The sequence below is a fragment of the Ursus maritimus genome, unplaced genomic scaffold, assembly GCF_017311325.1.
Source record: "Ursus maritimus isolate PB19 unplaced genomic scaffold, ASM1731132v1 scaffold_23, whole genome shotgun sequence".
Lineage (NCBI taxonomy): Eukaryota > Metazoa > Chordata > Mammalia > Carnivora > Ursidae > Ursus > Ursus maritimus.
In genome coordinates this window covers 39,193,604-39,213,742 of record NW_024424786.1, presented here as the reverse complement: position 1 = coordinate 39,213,742, position 20,139 = coordinate 39,193,604, and the positions used below count along the sequence as shown (strand labels likewise).

Here is a 20,139-nt window from a genome sequence, read left to right as displayed (position 1 = left end):
ATCCCGTCTCCCAGGGTCTGTTCGGAGACATGATAGGGAGACGGGCTCTTCAGGGTCAGTGGGTCCCCTCCACCACCCAGAGCTCATACCCCTCGAGGGACCGGCTGCCAGCTCTGCCTGCTCTCCTGTGAGGACGGGGCTCACTGCCTCTCAGACCACCTACTCCTCGTCAGAAAGGGTTAGTTCTGTGTGGAAGGTCTTCTTTCCATTGACCTGAAAGACAGATCCTGGAGCCTCCCCCACAGGTCCTGGTGAGTCCCTCCTGTGACCCAGCCCTGTCTGGGTTTCCCACCTCGGAGGGCACTCATTAAAGCCTGAGGTGCCCCCTTGCCCTCACCCTGTCCTCCTGAAGCCAGAAGCTTGGGTCAGCCTGACAGTTGCCTCTAGCAGGTTTCAAAGAGCAGCTGCAGACTTCGGCTTGATCGGTCTCTGTTGGGGGGTGGTCTGGGGAATAGGCCGCATCCCCTTTGGATGCTTTTCCTCTGTGTTGCTGAGACACCTGAGCTTCCTTGCAGGAAATGCCAGGGAGCTCAGTTGGGGGGCAGGGTTGCTGAATAAACCCCGGGGGGTATGCCGGGGTTGGGGGCCTGCACTCCCTGGACAAGCGGAGGGGACCCTAGCATTCTGCACCCTCCAAGGAGGCTCCAGCACACATTAGCAGGGTCGATGCCGTCGTGATGGTAAAAGTAGGAGCAGTGAGCTCTTACCATGCACACATTTTACAGAGGGGAACACAGAGACGCAGGAGTAAGTGGTATAGCCCAGGAATCTAATCCACTTCTGAGGGATTCCAAGGCCCTGTCTGAGGAGCCCTCCAGAATAGCAGTGGCATTAATCCAGTTGTTCCCAAATGCATGTGACTATGAACTGTCCTTGGGCAGAAAGTTTATTAGCTCTAGGGGCTGAGGAACACAGTTTGGGAACCCTAACCTCCTGCCCCGGCTGGAAGAGAGCGCTGTGGGCGCGCGGGGTTTTGGCACTGCCATTGCTGTGTACAGAGTAAGATGAGCTGGGGGCAGGCCCATCTGTGCCTCATCCCCTGCCCCCAACTCCTCTGCCCCCCTTGGGAGGAAAAGTAAAACTGTCAGATTACTGGAACGCCGGTAAGTGCTGCCTCTCCTGGGACCCAGCATTGATCAATGGATCTGATGGTTGATTGATTTACTGGTGTTTATCGACTCATTCCTTCACTTCACATTTATGGATGCCTCCCTCCTGCATACCAGGCAAGTGCCCTCTGGGGACCTGAAAGGGTAGCTGGTGAGACCAGCCAGCAAGGGGGCCCCAGCGAGGGAGGTGCTGGAACTGGTCACCTGTGCAGTGTGGGGCCCGGCGTGGGGCTGGAGGGGACAGCGTTTCCAGACACGGTGCCCAAGTGGAACCTTCCAGAGCCTTCAAGGGCACCTGAGCCCAGAAATCAGCAAGACACAGACCAGGAGCCCGAGTCAGGGCAGGGCCTGCCTGGGGAATTACTGGTACGCGGTGTGGCTGGGGGCCAGGCCTTACTGTGCTTATGGAGGAAGCAGGGCCTTTGCAGTGGGAGGCCCAGAGCTGGACCTGTCTTCCTGCCCCCTGCCTCAGGCCTTGTCTCTTGCTCTCGCTCCTCATCCAGGGAAACACCCTCAGTGGAGACATGGCTCCCCAGAGAATGGGCCTCACGTAGGAAAGGGCCGGGTGGCTCTCCTGCATACTGTGTGGGCTGGCACCTAAGCAGGGGTCGAAGAACAGACTCGGCCCTTGCCCAAAGGCCACAACATGTGCTGCTCTTTGGAGTGGTCTCTCTTGGCTGGCTCCTACCGAGGTGGGAGGTGAGGACTAAGAGATGAGGAGGACAGGGATGCCTGGGTCACCCTGGCCCAGCCACCCGCCACCAAGGCATGTCGAGAAGTAACTTTGCGTCCTTGGAATATGAGGAAAAACTCATTAACCCATATCCAGATACACAATCAGATTTAAGGCAGAAGTAATGAGTTCTTATTTTATGTTAAATTTAGCAGAAACTGCTATTGTTCTCATGGAAAAGAATCTTTTTTCCTTTCTCCCCTGTTGGGGTATGAGAGATCACATAAAGCTCTGAGAGTTGTGACTGTGGGGGTGCATCTCGGGGACAAGGGTCGTCTGGGCGGGTGGGGAAGAACCCAGGCTGGCGTTCGCCAGGTGCAGCAACAGCACGTGTCCCCAGCGCACATACCTAGGTGCCCACGTGGTGGCCAGAGCTCTTACGGGATAACCCACAGCTCCCATGAACACACGGCCACTCTTGGAGTCGGCCTTCAGTTGGCGGTCCACCTTCCCAGGGCCTGTGGGATGGGGTCAGAGGTCCCTTTGCCTGGTTGCAGATGCTGATTCTGAGCCTGACCATGCCCCAGGGGATTTACTGCAGAGTCTCCATCCCACCTGGCCAGCACTCTCTGCAGGGGGGGACCCCCACAGCAGAGCTGAACCTCAGATAAGGGGGGTGCCTGGGGAGGGGCTGCAGACAGCTGGCCCCTGGGACGCTGGACCCCGAGCCGAGTCAGCAGCCGAGATGACTGTAAAAGTTAAATCTTTCTATTTATTTCAAGAAAGGACAGGAAAGTGGACTTGGACATATTATATGAAAACAGACAAACAGAAAAAAGGACCAAATAGTTAATCACATTCATCTCAACATTGAAGTTTCAAGGCACCTACAGGAAGGAGGCCAAAGGGCGGTTCGCAGTGCACTTTGGTTTGTGTTGTCGTCGTGGTGGGTGTTTGTGTGTCTCGGTTTCCCGAAAACCCCTGTCTGGGGGTGAGGTTGGGGAGTGAGGCAGGCGGGCCTGGGTCTCGGACGGCAGCAGGCAGCAGCGCGAGGTGTCCCGTCACTCAGACCCCTAAGATTGCTTTACCCTTCAGAGAAAGAGGAGAAGAGACAAGGAGCAGGTGGCCGCGTGGCCTCCCGGGGCTGATTCTGCAGGTGAGGAAGGTGCGGCTGCAGCCGAACTCAGGGTGATGGCAGGAAGGCAGAAGGGGCCTCGGTCATGGGCCACTCTCCCTGTGCCCTCGTGTGGCTAGGAACGCGGCCTTCTGTAGCAGAGGGACCCCCCTCCCCCCGCCACCCTCCGGGGTCGGCCAAGGATCCCTCCCTGGCCTCCTCCTCCTCAGATCGCTGGAAATGGATCCCACGGAGGGAAGCGCCCGGTGGCTCCAGAAGTCTTTACAATACCAAATGGGATACGAACAACCTGTTACCATTGCTGTCGGTGGCTCTTAGAAAACATTCACTCTGCAGTGCTGATGCGTGGGGTTTCTTTTAGTTTACTTTTTTCCTTTACCTTCCTGTTCACACCTGCCTGGTGACATTCATAATTAGCAGGCGTCCGCTCCTGGCCAGCCGTACCGCGCAATGGCACCATAGCCCTGGCTCGCTTGTGTTCACAGCCCCGCAGCCTCCCCCAACCTCCAGCGCCATCTCTCTCCCTCTCAGACGACAAACTTCCAAGGCTGGGCTGTTTGGCTTCCTCCCCACGGCTCTCAGCATCTCTTCATGAGCTGGAAGGCACCAGGGCCCTCCATCCAAAGAATCCCCCCATGCTGCAGCCTGGCACTCAGCCCTGGACGCCAGGGTGGGTTTCTCAGCAGGGTTGGGTAAAAAAAAACAAAAAAACTAAGGCCAGTTTCAGGGTTGTGTGTCTTCCTCCTGGGTATCCAGAACCTTTTGATAACTGGAGCAGCCAGAGTTGGGTAGGACAGCTGCAAACACGTGCCCTGCGTGGGGCAGGAGAGAGGTGCCCTGGACGGCCGGGCTCCAGGGAGGTGAGCACGGCAGGCCTGTGTCTGTTTCAGCTTTGGTTGTCGGGCTCCAGTCGCACTGGTTTTCCCGTCCCGAGGAGAAAGCCTGGTTAGTTCCTCCAGGTGGGGTGGCTTGGGGGCAGGGAGTCCGGACGGGAGCTTCAGACAAGGTGAGACACCCAGGTCTCTGCCCTCCTTGTCACCCACGTGCGGCTCCGCTTGGAGAGAGGAAACTGAGTCACCCATGCTGGCTGTTAGAGCTCACCCAATGGCTAGATTTCCCCCTCAGGCTCACAGCTGGTGACCAGTGGGTCCAAGGGACAGCAGAGTGAGATGCTTCTAGGAGGAAAAGCTGTGGAGAGGGGCCCCTCCGCGTGCTGGCTGCCGGCAAGGCAGGTGCAGGGTGGGAGAAAGGCCATTGCCGACACATCCGGCTGGGCCCTGTACACTGAGCCCAAGGGGGTAGATAGCAAACGGGGAGGACAAGAAGCAAAAGGAGGCTCTGAGAAGAGAAGACGGAGCACGTGCTCCCCCTGTGTGCCAGGTGCTGTGCTGGGCCTCAGTGACCCGGCACGGAGGAGTACGGGGACCTGGCATCTCGCCAGAGCGGCCGCTCACCCTGATGGCCATAAAAGAGAGTTAGAGGTGGTGACAGCAAGGACCTTCCTGCAAGGACTCTCCAGACTCCAGCTTTTGGGTTTTCAGGTGGGGGTGGGTGACGGCGTGGGTAGGTGTGGGAAAGACAGGGGCGAGGGCACCGTGGTGGCCACAAGTGCCTTAGAGGCTCACTTTGCTAGGAAGGGGGCGCCCGGTAAGGCCTCCGCCCTCAGCACAAGCCAGGCATTTTAGTAACAGAGCAGGAGGGGCCGGTGACAATGGTCTCAAAAAGCCCAGGGCCTGCCAGGCTCTTGAGTGGGGAGCAGGGCAGAAGCTGCCCCCAGACTGAAGGTCAGCCCCCTGCACAGTGTCTTCAGAGGTGACGTAGAGAAAGGGCTGGCTTGGCCCCCACAGCATCAGGGGTTTGGGGGACACCTGCACCCCCACTTAGGGTGAGAAGCGGGCCTGACCGCAGTGACAAGAGAATTTCCGAAACAATATATTAAAAATGCAGAGGTGGGGGGAGTGAAGGGAGGTGGGGTGGGGGGGACTCAAGAGCCAAAGGGATCTTTTTGTGAGTGTTTTTAAAGAAGCAAGTGTGGGTGTTCCAGGCAACTACTTGGACCATTTCAAAAGAAATGGTAAATGCTTAAAAACACAGAGTGAAAAATGCCCCAGGCAGCCGTCAGCCTGGCTGGGAAGGATGGATGAAGCCGGCAGCACTGAGTGCGCTGAATGGGGAAGGGAGCCAGTGGTGGGACAGCGGAGGGCGCACAGTGGGCCAGGGGCCCCGGCTTGGAGAAGAGCTCCGGGGGGCGGGGGCAGCCTGGGACCAGCGGCAGGGGGCGGGTCACCCTCCAACCTCCAGGTCCGGACTCCAAGATGGAGCAACTGTGTGAGAACTTCCTCTCCCGGTGCCTCTTGGACAGAGTTTCGCAGCCTTTCTGGTGGCGCAAGCCGCTCTGACAGGGCTGGGTGGCCCGGCTGCGGGATGGCCCCGACCTGGGATTTTCAGGGGACGCTGGTCAGTTTTGAGCAGCACAGTAAACATCTCTTGGTACGTTCCTTATAGGGTCCTGAGGAATGATAAAGTCAGGGTGGAAACCAGGGTCTTCTAGTCAAAGAACCAGGCCTTGGCTTAGGGAGGAAAATATTTGCCATATCCCCATCAAGTGCTTGAATGCTCCTAGTGACGGAGAGCTCACTGTCTTATTCCTCTGCTGGCCAAGTTTCTCTTCCCTTCTTCCCTGACCTTCAGTTTTCCCTTTGCGGTTGGCCCCGCTCCCCTTCCCTGGCCACAGGGAATGAATCACAGACCTACCCTGGGACAGAAAGGAAGCGGAAAAGCTCATGGCTCTGGAGTCTTACTCTCTAAGTAACTAGACCAACTACTTCACCTCGCTTTTCACCCCTGAAGGCAGATGGAATCTGGAGGGCAGGGGTGGAGTCTCTGCTGGGGGCGGGGACAGCTTCTGAATCACCTCTGTGGGCCGTGTAGCCTACCCTGTCCGGAGGCCCGAGCACAAGGCAGGCCATGAAGAACTGCGTTCCCTGAGCAGCGCTTGAGGCCAGTCTCTGTCCAACCCAGCCTGTTTCTGAGCACTCTGGTCTGTGTGGTGTCAGCCCTCGAAGACCCCCAGCTCCTCCTGGGGCTGTGCAGGGGCAGCCTGAGAGCCAGGCTGGAAAACCCCTGCTTTGCACACTGCCACTGGGGGCAGGTTCATAAAATGCGAAAAATCCCCCTTTCCCTTCACCTCCAAGGAGTTTTAATCTCTTCTAATCAATTTAGCAGACTCGCTTGGTTGTAAACGGTAATGATTTGCATTTTTGAGCCTTTTTATCCCTCCTTAAGAAAAAAGATGCCTCCTCTGTCTGCCTTCTGGAAGGCCTGTGCAGGGCTGTGAATTGCTTGTTAGCACTCACCCTGGCGCCCAGCCAGCGCGAGGCCTCCGCCTATCACCTGCACTGATCCGAGCACAGGCAGGGTAGAGGGGCGCGAAGGGTGCCCACAGCTGCCCCTGGCTGTGTTCCTGGCCCTGACAGCAGGTCCAGTCCTTGGGGACTCAGGTCATTGCACACCCCAAGGCCCCGCCTTCCGGCAAATGCCCTAGCTGTCTCCTAGTTGCCTCCCCAGCTCCGCTGCTCCCTGTCTGCTGCATCCAATTTTCCTTGTTGTATTTTTCATAAGCGCGAGGCTCAGAAGCCGAGTCCTCCTCCCTGGTGTGTTCGGCAGGAAGCAGATTTCCGGATTGGAGTGGGTTGGCTTTGGGACTTGGGCTGCCGTTGGTGGGGTTGGGGGGGGTGTCCTCTCCTCCTGCGTCAGCTCCAAGCAGGTGAAAGAGGGAGGCTCAGGTGTGTCCTGGGCACGCTGCCCGGCACTTCTCCAGGCCCATCAGCCACCTCAGGCCCCTCGGGGATCCTCACCTGGCCTGTCCCTCCCACTCTGGGCCCCGTCACCTGCCGTGGATCAGCTAGAACCTTCCAGAATCGGTGGAAGGGAGGAGCCCTTACTTGGCCGTTGGAGCACCCAGCTTTTCTTGGTGAAGCCTGACTCCTGCCTCAGCCCACTCTCCACTTTGCAGAAGAGGAAACAGAGGCTGTAGATTTACAAAACACACTTTCCCTCCACCTCTCTGGCCCCCGCCCAGCCACCACCACCTTCCCAGCTGCTGTCCCCTCCCCTGCCAGTGTCACTCAGAGCCGGAAGGGACCAGTGATCCACCTCCTGCCCCCAAACCTGGCATCCCAGCCCTGGGTGGGGAGGCCCTCTAGTCAGCCACGTGGCCGCCATGTTCCTGTGGAGGCGGCCCAGGAAGCCGGAGCCAATTTAGAGAAGATGGAGGCTTCCTCAGGGAGGCCGCAGGAAAAGGGAAGGAGAAAAGGGAAGAAAAGAAGCTTTTGATGCACGTCATGTCTGCAGAATTGAGTATGACTAATTAATAGATTTTATTCTTAGTAATCTCTTAAGCATTCCATACGTTGGGCCCCACGCCTGAGCTGAGCTTACAAGAGGCCTCATTCGCAAAATGCAAATGCCTCGCCTGGCCCTGCTGCCTCTCCTGCCTCGCCTTTTCTCCCCCCCCCCCTTTTTTAGGGGAAATTTAAAGGAAAATTGCCATGTAATAGAAAGGAGATTCTAATCACTACATCTAATTACCACGAAGGGTAAACCACTTAACCAGAGAAGTGTCATGGGCTCTTTTTTTTTTTTTTTTTGACTTAAAACCTGCTTTTTAAATGCCACAAAATGCACTCATCAATGCTGCGGCCAATGAGGTGGTTCTGGCTAGTTGGAGGCCGCAAGGGTCAGGTCGGCGCCCGCAGAAGGGAGATTCGAGACAGAAGTGGTAACCTGGGGCCTGGGCTTGTCCTCCCAGGCCCTGTGTCCTCACATGATGCTAGCGGCTGGGGGAGGCTGGGCTGTGTTATGTTATGAGGACACTCAGAGGAGTTGGACCAGGAGGGGACAGGGGTTCAGAGTGGACCTGGCTTCAGGCGCCCTCCTCCACTTGGGGGGCTGTGAGGTGGCAGACATTCGGGAGCTTGCTCTCAGAAAGGACTCTGGGAGGATATCTGATGCTGAGGTGAGGGAACGTGAGAGCAGGCCCCAAGGCCTGGCTGGTGAGTCTCCACTATGCTCAGCACTTGCAGGGCAGGAAAGTGCCTGCAGCGAGCCCTTGGCAAGCCCCTGCCTGAGCCCCCTGGGGAGCAGGAGGCCCACGTGTCCTCAGGCCCAGGTGGGACCGGCCTGTTTTGTGCTGTAGGGGAGGGAAGCTGATCACCCAGGCCTGAAGGCCTTTCTGATCTCACTGACTCAAGGGCCACCTGCCGCGTTCCCCAAATGCCTTCCTAACCTCTAAGGGCGTGATTTGACCTCCTCCTGGTGTGGTTGAAGGGAAAGGAGGCCCCAGAGTAAGATTGGGGGCCCAAGCATGCTGGCAGTGGGGACTCTGGGGCCATGGGGAGGCCAGGGCCTGGGACACTGGCAGAAGGCATGAGTGGTGCCGTGAGGGAGGGGACCTCACTTCTGAAACAGCAGGGACCTTGGGCTTCTGTCCCTTCCCCCTCTTCCTGAGCCAATGCCCCACATCCGCGTGCACCCTCTGCTCCTCCCCGAGCAGCCTGAAGACCTGTGTCAGGGGCGCTTGAGGCCAAAGGGAGGGCGACCTTCACAGAGACATGAAATTAAGGCTTGGAAAAATCTCTCTCCTGATCTCTTTGTATGAGAAAATGATTCAAGTGGGCCAAAGAAGGGGGGAAAGGCTTAGTTGCAAGTGGAGCGTGTCCATGCCCTGTGCCTTTCCCTAGGGCTGGGGAGCCAGACTCCCCGTGGTGGGATGAGACCCTCCCTCTGGCCTGGCAAGGGAGGGCCGCGCCTCTCCTCCACCCCACACAGCTGTTGTGGCCATTCCTTTCAACTGCCTCTTCACTGAGGGGGCCGGTCACATCTTTTCACAACCCATGAGCGGCTGGCCCCTGGGCCTGTCCCGGCAGCCCCGAAACCGCCGGTCAGCATCCTCTTCCTGCCCTTGGCTTTTGTCAAAGCAGTTGGGGCCTTTTGAAACCACCAGCACCAGGAGCCGGACACGTCCTTGACCTCTCCTGCCCTCGGGCCAGCGTCTCTCCTCTGACACGGCTCTTCCCCGGCACAGCACCGGGGGCATGCTGACAGGTGGTGGCCGGAGCTCCCTGAGGGCCGGGGCATGGGAGACCGCGGAACCCTGGGTGCCACTCCTCCCTTCTCTCCAGCTTTGCTGTCATTCTTTCATTATCGTTTTAATCTCATGGCTCACCAGACCGCACTGCCAGTTGATAAATGATGGCAACCCGGGTTCCGGGAGGGGGGGCGGAAATAAAACCTGAATTCTTCCGAGGGCCCCGGTCAGTACCCTTTTGGAGCTGGCATTTCTGGAGGTCTGGTCTTCCCTCTCCAGAGCAGAGTGCCAGGGGTGGGTGCGGCCGTGTGCTCTGCGTTCGGGGGGCTGCTGTCTCCCAGGGCTCTTCTGAGAATGTTCATGTCTTTTTCTGGGCTTTGTTTGAGCAGCCATGGAAACCATTAGGTCTAATCAGCTGATAAAAAAAAAAAAAAAAAGCCCCTGCGCCAATTACCTGTCCCGGGAGGAAGCACACAGCACAGAGGAAAGAGAAAGTCGCTGTTGAGGTGACTGCGTCTGTGTGTCTGGGGGACGGTGGGGAGAGAGACGAGGACACTGGCCATCAAAGAGCGCTTTCCTCTGTATCAGAAGAGTGCGGCCCGGCTCTGGCCAACCTGAGATAGGGTTGAACTGAGGGCGCCCCTGGCCCGGGGTCTCCCTGGTCACCCGACCGGGACAGATACACCTCCACCTTCAGGAACAGCATTGTCCCCCCACCCACCCCCACCCCCAACACGCTTTGTCTACTTACTCAATGATTTCTAGGAGAAAGCAACATTTTCGTGACTCTATTGTCTCAGGAAATTGTACGAACTGACCCCAGAAGTAGGAAGGACCAAATACGAGGCTCTGTCTACCCATCTGTATTGAGAGACACGACATAGAGATCGACAGGTAGATAGGCGCACGTCCGCGTGGCTGGGAAACCACAGCTCCCCCGGGGGCTTCCACGGAGCATGGCGCGCGGAACTGAGGAGGGTTGCGGTAGAGGAAAAAGAAAGTTTGCTTTTTAATTGACTACACCATTGTTCAAAGAATGCAGTGAAAGACGTGCTCTTTCTGCAAATCTGTAAAGGAAATGGTACGGAAAGAACCAGGGAAGAGGTTTCAGGACAATATCTCCATAGCGAAAAGATCTTTTCTTCCCCCTCTCCTTTGTGAGGAGCCTGAAACCCTTCCATCGTGTCGTTGTCGCCAGCGAGCAGCCGGCAGCGAGAGCTGCGTGGGGGCTTCGCGTGTTGGCTGTTCTCTCTGACAGTTCTTTTGTGACGGCCCTGAACAGAGCACGAGGCGTACGCAGGCGCTATACAGGTAGTATCTTTCCAGTTCAGGAAAAAAAAACAAAAACACCTGACCCAACCCTTCCTGCAATATTATTTTTAGTCCTTCCCTCCCCAACTGGCATAATTTGGTATAAATTATGTCTTCAGCAACGTCAAATCCCCCTCCTACCTTCTATTCTTTAAAAAAGAAAAATCTTTTTTTCAATGTTGTGTTCTATAAAATCGTCAACCCTTCCCCAACTTTGCTCTCTGCTGGGAAAGTCATCGTGGAATTCCTTTTCCTTGCGCTATGGGATGGCAGCAGGCTGGGCAGAGCCACGCCGTCGCCAGGCCGGGAGGCGGCGGGAGCTGGGGCGGAGGCGGCCCGCGCGGCTGGCATCATGTGTAGGTGTAATCTATGTCGGGGATGCCGCCGTCCCGGTAGCCGCGGGTGGTGCCGTAACCGATGGTGTGCGTGCCCTTACAGAGGCTGCTGCCGTTGGAGGGGAAGATGGTGTGGACCACGTACTCCTCTTTGGCGCGGTAAGGGTTGATGGGCAACATTTGGAGCCCGGGGCCCCGGATTTCCAGGATGGAGTTATCCTTCTTGGTCCCGGACTCCATATAGTCGTCCTTCTTCCGGCTGCCCCGATTGTAGGCCCGGTCCCGGGTCAGCAGCTCCCCAGCCCGGTGCACGTACCAGCAGATGGCCCCCAGGACCAGGAAGAGGAAGACGAGGGCCACGGCACCACCGATGATGCCCGCTAGAGGCAGGCCCGCCATGGGGTCTGCGTTCTGCTCCTGGTTCAGCGTGGTGGTGGGGCCGTAGCTATCTGCCGTCTCCGCCTTGGCGCACACGGGTGTCTCGTCAGCCACGTAGGTGTTGCCGGTCTCCATGGTGACCATGCAGATGATATAGGTGGACTTGGGCTCCAAAGCCGTCAGCAGGTACTCCGTCTTGTCCCCCTGCACCAGCGTCTCCGTGATGGAGCCCACGGCTGGGCTGTGGCCCAGGCGCAGCCAGCTGAGCCGGAAGGAGGAGGCGGGGAGCGTGGCCTTCCAGGTGATGCGGATGGAGTCGGCTGTCAGGGGCTTCACGTGGATGACCAGGGTCTTGGCGCCGTCGCCCGTGGCCATGGGGTAGTCAAGGTTGGAGTCGGGGAGGCGCAGCCCTGGCCTCTTGGCCTTGAGGGTGAAGAGTGAGCCCTGGGGTGTGGTGGCAGAGGCGTGGTTGCTGGCTGTGGTCTTGGCAGCAGCATTGGCCGCGCCTCCCTGTGACCCCGTCTCGAAGCACTCGTCCATCTCGCTGGTGATGTCCTTGATGGCCATGCCCCGGACCTTCTCGGGGCCCTGGCACATGAGGCCTCGCACGTTGACCACGGCCGCCCGTGCCTTCACCCAGTCCCGCAGCCACATGAGGTTACAGCCGCAGAACCAGGGGTTGTTCCGCAGGAGCAGCTGGGCCAGGTTCTCCAGGTCGTCAAACAGGCCACGGGGCAGCGTGGTGAGGTTGTTGTTGGACAGGTCCAGCCGTTCCAGCTCGCGCATCTTGGCCAGCGTGTTGTAGGGGATGTGGCTGATGGCGTTGTCCTGCAGGTACAGCTTCTGCAGGTGGGCGCTGGGCAGGTGGAGCGGGGGCGCGGCCAGGGAGTTGCGCACCAGCGAGAGCTCGGTGAGGTTCTGCAGGCGGCTGAACGTGTCGTCGGCGATGCGCTGGTTGGCCAGCAGGTTGCCGTCGAGGACCAGGCGCCGGAGGCTGTTGAGGCCCTTGAAGGCGTGCAGTGGGATGGTGGAGATGCGGTTGTCATCCAGCCGCAGCTCCTCCAGTGTGCGAGGCAGCCCTGAGGGGATGCTGCTCAGATGGTTCCGGCTCAGGAAGAGCAGCTTGAGCTGCTTGCTGTCGGCAAAGGCGTCCTCCTCGATGCTCACGGTGGACACGGAGTTGTCGTCCAGGTGCAGCTTCTCCAGCAGCGGGATGCGGGCCAGCGAGTCCCTGGCGATGGTGCGCACGTTGTTGTCCTGCAGGTGCAGCTCCCGCAGGGAGCGGGGCAGGTTGACGGGGAACTCGTCCAGGTCGTTCTCGTACAGGTAGATGACCTGCACGTTGACCTTGGTCTTGAGGTCCTGGGGGATGCCGGCGTTGTTGATCTGGTTGTTCTGCAGGTAGAGGGTGGTGGCGTCGTCGGGGATGTCGGCGGGGATGGAGGTGAGTCCCCGGTCGTTGCAGTAGATGAAGCCGTTGTCGCAGCGGCACACTGAGGGGCAGGTGGTGCTGTCGATGACCTCCGTCAGGAAGGCGATGAGCCCGTAGCAGAGGAAAAGCCAGTCCCGCAGGTCCATGGTGGCCGTGGTCATCACGACGGTGGCTGTGACAGTGGCAGCGGGTGTGGTGGTGGCGGGGGCAGTGGGGTGTGCCACCACCATGGTGGATGGCTGGGGGCGCCCGGCCCCACCTGATTTGGAGCCTCAACACCTGCAAGGAGCATAAGACACATGCGGTGAGCGCGAGTCCCGGCGCCCACCCGCCTGCCGCTGAGGGGTCGCTGCGGGGTCGCCACGGGGCAGAGGTCAAGCCTCGAGGCGCACGCCCTGCGGCCCCTTCTGTGCCAGCCTTACGTCACAGGCGATCCCTCGGGCTGAGGTCAGACTCTAACGACATCCAGCTGACGTGAAATCTCATCAGGAGCGAAGACGTCTGTGAATTAGGCGGCCACAGTCTCGGCCCTCCCGGACGGTGCTTTCGAGCCGCGGGTGAGGTTAATTTAGTGAGAGCCACACCGCGATTTCTGTTTCTTCTTTCGAGACTTCACGCTAAGCCCGTCTTTATGGCTAATGCTAAAAGTGGCTGGTCAATGTTGATGGGATGGATTTAAGGTGTGTTTTATGGATTCAGAGCCACCATTTCTCACTGGAACGGAAACTCGCATCCCTATCTGGCTCGTACCCAGGGTCTGAGGGAGAAGCTCGTTTCTGTGAGCTCACAAGGGGGTGGGGGATGTCAGTAGAACCCGCAGAAAAGAAGCCGCCGGATTGCCACTGGTGAGCAGTGGAGAGAGAGGAGCTTCATTGTCTAGTGTTAAAACATGTCCCATTTGTCCCTGGTGCATTTTATAGACAGAAGAATGAGGTGTCAATGGGGTCACGTTCTTGTGTGTTTACAGAAAACCCTTTTTGTCCGAGGTGCCCTCCCTAGCTCCGCATTACACGTTGTGTGGGAAATTATTCCACACCTTACCCCCTTCCCAAATCACGAAACTTTCAGCTATTTGGAAAAAAAAAAAACAAAAGAAAAAGAAAACATGTATCTGTTTTCTTGCATTTGAAGAAATAACACAAATAAAAGGAGGTCCATGCTGAGGGAATCAGCTGCAAGGTGTAATTTCAGTTTTCACAAATGGAAAAATTGCAGCGTAGATTTTTCTCATATTATTTTGCTGTTCATAGTGGTAAAAAATCAATTAAAGAGAAATGATCTTTCAGCCTCAGTTGGGGAGGTGTCTTCACGCAGCCGGCAAAGCTCTGCCATGTAACTCTAGTTCAGGAGGGCTTTTCAACAGTGGGACACAGTCATTGCCTCCCCGAGTCTGAGCCGAGGTCCCAGCCTAAAGCCGGCCCAGCCCGGTGTGCAGAGCAGAATCAGGACCTGGTCACCAAACGAGTCCATGGGGACCTCACTCTCATGCCCCGGGGACTGAATAAGCTTCTCCCTTGTCTGTCCCTCTCTACCCCGGAACCGCTCCTCTCCATCTAGCAAACTGCTCTTCACATGTCCCCTCCTCTGCTAGGCCTTCCCAGCAGACAGAGCCTCCCTCTGCTCCACCCACACATCCACTCATCTGCCCACTCGTCCATCCACACATCTGTCCGTCTAGCCGTCCAGCCAATGTTTGTGGAGCGCCCCCCACGTACCAGCCCGTGTTCTAGCCACTTGGGATCCCATTCTGGTGGGACAGTAGCTCACACTCTGATAAAGATTGCTCCTAGAGTTCCATGAGCATTTAAGCCATTTAATCCTTCCAGCAAACCTGACGTCAATGCCCTTCTTCTTCCCACTTAACAGATGAGAAAACTGAGGCTCCGAGGCATGAGTGTACTCAAGACCACTTGAGGAGAGGTGGGGAGGAGCCCAGGCCAGAACCTTGGCCACTAGGCTCGTGGTGCCCCATCTCGTGTCCATCTCTGAGGGCTGTGGATTGCATCGTTAGGGGGTTGTTATTTTAACATCCCTGACTAAATTTTAGGTACCCAAGGGCAGGGACTGTGGGCTTTGGAGGCCTGGTGTGGCTCAGCATCAGTGACCACCCGAGGTGCTGAGCAAGGCGGGAGTGCCTCCAGTCGCTCCCCTTACACACTCATGCCCCTTTTGCATGTATCGGGGCCTCTGGACAGACAGCCTCGCCGCCCCAGGGCCTCCTGGAACGAGCTCAGGCTTTCCCTAGGTTAACGCACCAGCCTCGCCTGCGGCCTGTGAGAGGCATGAAGCTTCATCCGTGAGGTGGACCCAAGGCAGCTCAGCGGCCGGCAGAGGACAGCTGCTAGCAGCAAGTGAGGCTGAAGGGGAGGGGTGCACGGGGTCTGTGCACGGAGCCAGAGGGGACAAGGCCTTGTGGAAAGCCGGGAGAAAGAGGGCCTGATGAGACCCTGCCCAACACTCTGGGCTCCCGAAGCCAGCTTAGGCCCCCTTCTGTGAGCACCTCTAGCCTGAGGGCTGAGGACACTGCCTGCTTATTCCTGGCTGCTTCCTTGAGCTCGTCTCCCAGCCCTGGCTCTGGGTCCAGAGCCCACTCACAGCCCCTCCCTGTGGGACCTGGAGTGGGTCTTTGCGTCCTGCACTTGAGCTTGCTCTTGGGGGATTTAGCTGTCAGCTTTGTTTCCCTGACCCAGCTGCCCTGACCCGCTCCCGTCCTCTTAACCCCCCGCAGAGCCCCGCACCATGCTGGTCAGCCCTCCTTCCCTCAGTGTCAGCCAGAGCCACCCCGTAAAATCCGGCTGGAGCATGGGCATCCCAGGCTGCCTGGCCCTTACCCGACCGCTGATTCCCTCACCTCTCATCACATCCAGGACTGAGAAGGGCCCTGGCCCGAACTCTACAAGGAGACAGGCTCAAAATGGGGCCACTACATAGACCTGGACATGCCCTCCTTCGGAGAACAGCGATAAACCCAGGCACAAGGGGACCGACCAGCCAGGTCTCACCCAACCCCCTTCACAGATGCATTTGTACCTGTGCCGGCCCGTCACGTATCCAGGAAGGTTATGGAGCCTGCATATCCCGTCTCAAGATGCTTAGGAGCGAAGAGGCAGGGCTAGGGCAGGTGCAGGGGACAGGAAGGCGCAGGCCTGCTCAAAGGCCACCTTGCCTCGGTCTGAGGTCAAGTCGGAGTCCCTCTGTCCAGGGCCCCAGCATCTGGCCAGAGGACACACACCTTCTTTGACGTGTCAGCTGCTGAGACCTGGCACATGGGATGTGGGTGGCCACTGGGTTTGGCCGTTTGGGGACAATGTTCTGAGCAGGGGGGCAGACCTGTTAAGGCCAAAGCCAAGGCCAGCCACCACATTCTCTGGCACAGACTTCAGTTCCCGGTGCCCGCTCAGCTCATGGCCACAGCCCTCAGCCTCCAGAGGCCGTGGCATCATAATAGAGTCTAAATTGCACCTTTCAGAGATGTCTGATGGATAACCAAGAAGCAGTTGGGAGGCAGGGACCCAAGGCCTTTCCCTTCCCCTGTCTGCGGGCCTCATCCATCTTGCTCGAGCTTCCCCTTGCCGCCCCTTCCCCAAGGCTGCAGCGCAGGGCCGGGTCTGGGGGTGGGGAGGAGGAGAGCATGCCTTCCTGGAGGACCCTTTAATTGCCCGGGTGCCAGGTGGCCTTTTTATTCCTCTGTTGTGTGTTCGACGGTTTATGTGGCAATCAAATTAAACCCGGGAAATCGCCCGTCTTCTACGGGGTCACTTGTTGTGTGGATTCCGCAGACTTCAGCATGATGGGACTTACAACCTGCTGGCTCCGTGACTGACAGCAGGATCCTTACCTGGGGGGCTGGGGAAGGGAGCAGGGAGGTGGCTCACGCTGGACGGATACAGACCCCCATTTGCCAAGGGGGACCCGGGGCATCATTCTCGGGGCTCTCCCTCAGTCACTAGCTCCTGTCATCTTCCAGGACAGAGAACCTGGGTTTGAGTCCTGCCTCTGCCACTTCCAGGCTCCCAACAGGGACTCCTTGTCAGTCACTGTGATGCTGGGTCCCCTCCACCTCCACTTGTGCATCCCCAGTCCCACACCCCGAGCTATGGTGGAAACACTGATCCTACAGCTGGGCCCTCCTGTTGTGACCCCAGGCTGCGCCAGCCTCTCTCATGAGGAGTGGTCCAGGCCCAAGGAGGAGGTGTGAGTGGCTGGAGTCCATAGCTCAGCTCTTGCCTCGGTCCCCCTGGAACTCTGAGATGCAGCCCACCCCTTGTTCCTGAAATCCCTGACCTCCCTTGTGCTCCCTCTGGGCCTTTGCTCCGTGCTGTTCCTGACCCTCAGACACCCCTCCCCTGCTCATGCCTTGCCAGGCCAGCTTCCGCTCCCCCCCCAAGACCTCAGCTTAGAGCCCCCTCCGTGAAGCTTTCCCTGACCCTCTGCAAAGCTGACCCCATGCTGGCCTTGCTCACAACCACTTCACTGGTGGGAGATATTTATCTGCCAACTGGATGGAGGTGCTTCCCTGTTGGAGACCCCTGGCCTGGTGTCTTCCCCAAATCCCATCAAGCTGGGGCTGCCAGAGGCCCAGGGACTTCTGGGGGCTCCCTTGGGAGGGGGAAGGCCGGAGGGAGGGCAACACGCAGGGGACAGCTGCAGGACACAAGGCCCAGCGCAGGCCCTGGCGTGCCGAATAGGAGATGGGGGCTGCTGCTGCAGGTTTGGGGCACAGGTAGACATGAGCACACCAGGGGGCTGAGCATGTTTCTGGAAGGAGCTAGAGGTCCCAGGCAGGAGAGGGAAGGCAGGGCAGACCTCCTCCTGTCCCCAAGCCCTGGCCTGCCTTCCTCTTCATTAATGGAGGCAACTCGTGGTGGGGTGTCCTGACGCTGGGTCCCCCGAGGTCAGGCACAGTCTCAGTCCCCACGTTAGGCGTCAGAGAACTCCAGATGGTGCTGACCCCAAGAAGGAGACACGTGAACTAGAATCAGGGAGGGGACAACAAAGCTAGGTTCAAATCTGGCCTCACCAGTCCCCAACTGTGTGACCTGCAGCAACACGTCTCTGGGCCTGTTTCCTCACCTGTAACGTGCTGCTGGGAGGATGACAAGAGAGGGGTTGTGCGGAGTGCCCCGCACAGGACCAGGTGGTTTTAGAAAGAAGAGCTATTTCACCCTGCCCGGGGGAGGGACCCCGAGGTGCTGCTATGACCCACTCAGGGCAGCTCTCCACCTGTCTTGGCGGAGCTTCCGAAACAACTGAGCCAGGGAGCCCCTCGCCTTCCCCTTTCCTATGCCCCCTCCAGTCCATCTCTTCAGCAACAAGAATTCATTGTGTTTTCCCTAAACCTTGCCAGGCCCCCAGGTCCTTCTCGGAAGAGCAAGGCCTAGGCAGGAACAAGGCATGTAGGGCAGGTTAGGGATGGAACCCGTTGCTCAGCCCAGATGGGGTAGGCAGGAGACTCTGGCCCCAAAAGGAGCCTCCGTCTCCCCCACCAGGCCGGGTGCTTCACCAACACAAGATCACTCCACACCTGTGATGAGCCCTCAGCAAGCCTTTGTTTACATTAATGAGCACCCCCCCCTTCTTCCCCACCAGCCAGCACTGCCTCTCCAGCTTAACTACAAGCTAACACCATAGGAGGAGGGCTGTGAGGCCGGGGGCTGGGAAGAGCTCCCCCCCACCTCCGGGAACCCCCCCCCCAAAGAAGGCCCGTAGCCCAGGGGGCCTGTCTGGGCTCTGTCCAGCGGCTGCACCTACGGAGGTGGCCTTGGCTCTCAGGCCTTCCTCTGTAAGGGGACCCCAAATGATCCACCTCCCTGGGTCTTGTGAGGATAAGCTACGGCTATTTTCAAGCCTGAGCAGAGGGCCTGACGCAGAGCGCCCTACAGAACAGGGGACCATGCCCATCTTAGCAGTAGACAGCGCTCCGCGGCAGGTCCGGATGGGAACTGCGGGCCACCGGGAGACCCTGGGACTTCTGGGTGAGCGGGCCTCTTCCAAGCCCTAGTTCAGGCCCAGGCCCGTCTAAGCCCACGGGAGGCACTTCCTTACGGCTAGGGGGCCGGCTGCCATGACCCTCAAGGCCCTTCCAAGCCTGCCCTGCACAACTCTGCCCCTGCTCTCAGCCATGGGTGCCATTGAGAACTCGTAGTAGAAGGGGGGGCGGGGCGGGGGTGGTGGTGGTGGTAGGGGATTCTTTTAAAACCTAAAGTTAATTATTTTTCTAATTTAATGCTGCATGCATTATGCATCAGCTGTTATCACTGGCGGTAATTGCAGACAGGTATGCAAATCCACTAAAAATGTACCTCGAGCTCACCTCACCGCGTAGGCCGTCTGGGCGGTGCCGGGCGGCGGGATGTCCTGAACTTCAGAGAATGAAAATCCCTTTAAAAAACAAGACTTTAAAATTGTGTCTTAGGAGGTTAATTATATTGATAACAGTGTTCGATATTAAACTATTCAGGGCCAGGAGGGGGTGGGGGGATGAAAGGAGACACGTGTAATTTTGTTTCTCCTTCTCTCCCCGCATTATTTAATAAGCTACTCCTGCACCTGATATTTCTGTGTGCGCGCATTTTTAGTACAGCTGCCTAGACTAAGGCTTCATTCCTTTGGGGAAGGAAAAAGGAAAGGGCAGGGGAGTTTCAGAAGGTAGAAGAGGAGCTTGACGGCCTTTATTCTGGGGGGGCCGGAAGGAAGAGAGGGGGCAGCGGGGAGGGAACCCCAGGGTTTGTAGGATCAGTGCTGCTGGCCTTCTCAGAAGCCAGCAGGATCCTGGCAGACAGGGGAAGAAAGAGAGAAGCAGGGTGACCGGGAGAGACTGGGTATGGCGATGTTTATTGATCATGAAGCAGAGGCTGAGAGCTGGCCGGGGACAGGCTGGGGGTGCCCCCCCCCGGAGCTGTGTGGCATCCCCCACATGCAGGCCCTGCCCCTGGAGAGATCCCCCCTCTGTATTTATCCTGAGTTGACTGTCCAGCCATTCCCACTAGAATGTAAACTTCTCTAAGTCAAGATATGTTCTGTCCCATTCACCAGCCTAGCACAGAGCCTGGCATGGGAGTGCTCGTAAGCATCTGGTGAATGAGTGAATGAATGAATGAATGAATGAATGAAGACACCAAAAGGAAGGCCCCCCAATCTGAAACCTAGAAACAGGCGGTGGGAGAAAAGAGGGAGGCTGGCCCCTCTTCAGCCCCAGCCCACGAGGGGTAACGACTCAGCACGGCAGCCCAGAGAGGAAGGGGGACTGACCGGTCTGAATTGTGCTGCTGGTGGTGGAGGAGCTGGACACAGACCCAGGCCTTGGACTCGCTGTCCATTGCTCTTCCCTGCCCTCTCGGCTGCCAGGGGGTCCCTGCCCTGCCCAAGGAAGACCTCTGGCTGCCTCTTGCTCGTCTCTTCTAATATGGGGAGGCTGGCCTGGCACTGCCTGACCACAGGTCTACCTCCAGGCCAGCCTCACGTTCTTAGAGTTGGTCCCCTCCCTCCCACCCCACAGAGACGCACAAGGGTGGACCTCACCCTCAGGACTCCGGAATTGGGGAGGCACGGGACCTTGGAGATATCTGCCTTTCACAGGGGAGGAAAAATTGAGGCCCAGAGAGCAGAAGGGTTTGGTCCAGCAGCCTCGGACACTCCTCCCCCCGCCCACCTTCTCCAGCCTTGGCACTGAACTCTC

At 58.1% G+C, this 20,139-nt stretch overlaps 2 protein-coding genes across 2 annotated transcripts in view; one reads left to right on the top strand and one right to left on the bottom strand.

Annotated features, from left to right (window-relative positions):
• MACROD1 (mono-ADP ribosylhydrolase 1) overlaps nt 1–20,139 on the top strand; it is a 152,664-nt gene that overhangs the window by 33,498 nt on the left and 99,027 nt on the right.
• Nucleotides 9,868–14,182, bottom strand: FLRT1 (fibronectin leucine rich transmembrane protein 1). The gene has a single exon (XM_008708956.2). The coding sequence runs from the start codon at nt 12,689–12,691 to the stop codon at nt 10,667–10,669; it is 2,025 nt and encodes a 674-aa protein (XP_008707178.1). The 5' UTR covers nt 12,692–14,182; the 3' UTR covers nt 9,868–10,666.

What these genes read in the sequence shown, in the direction of transcription:
- FLRT1 (XM_008708956.2), bottom strand. Translation starts at nt 12,691, where the DNA reads ATGGTGGTGGCACACCCCACTGCCCCCGCCACCACCACACCCGCTGCC.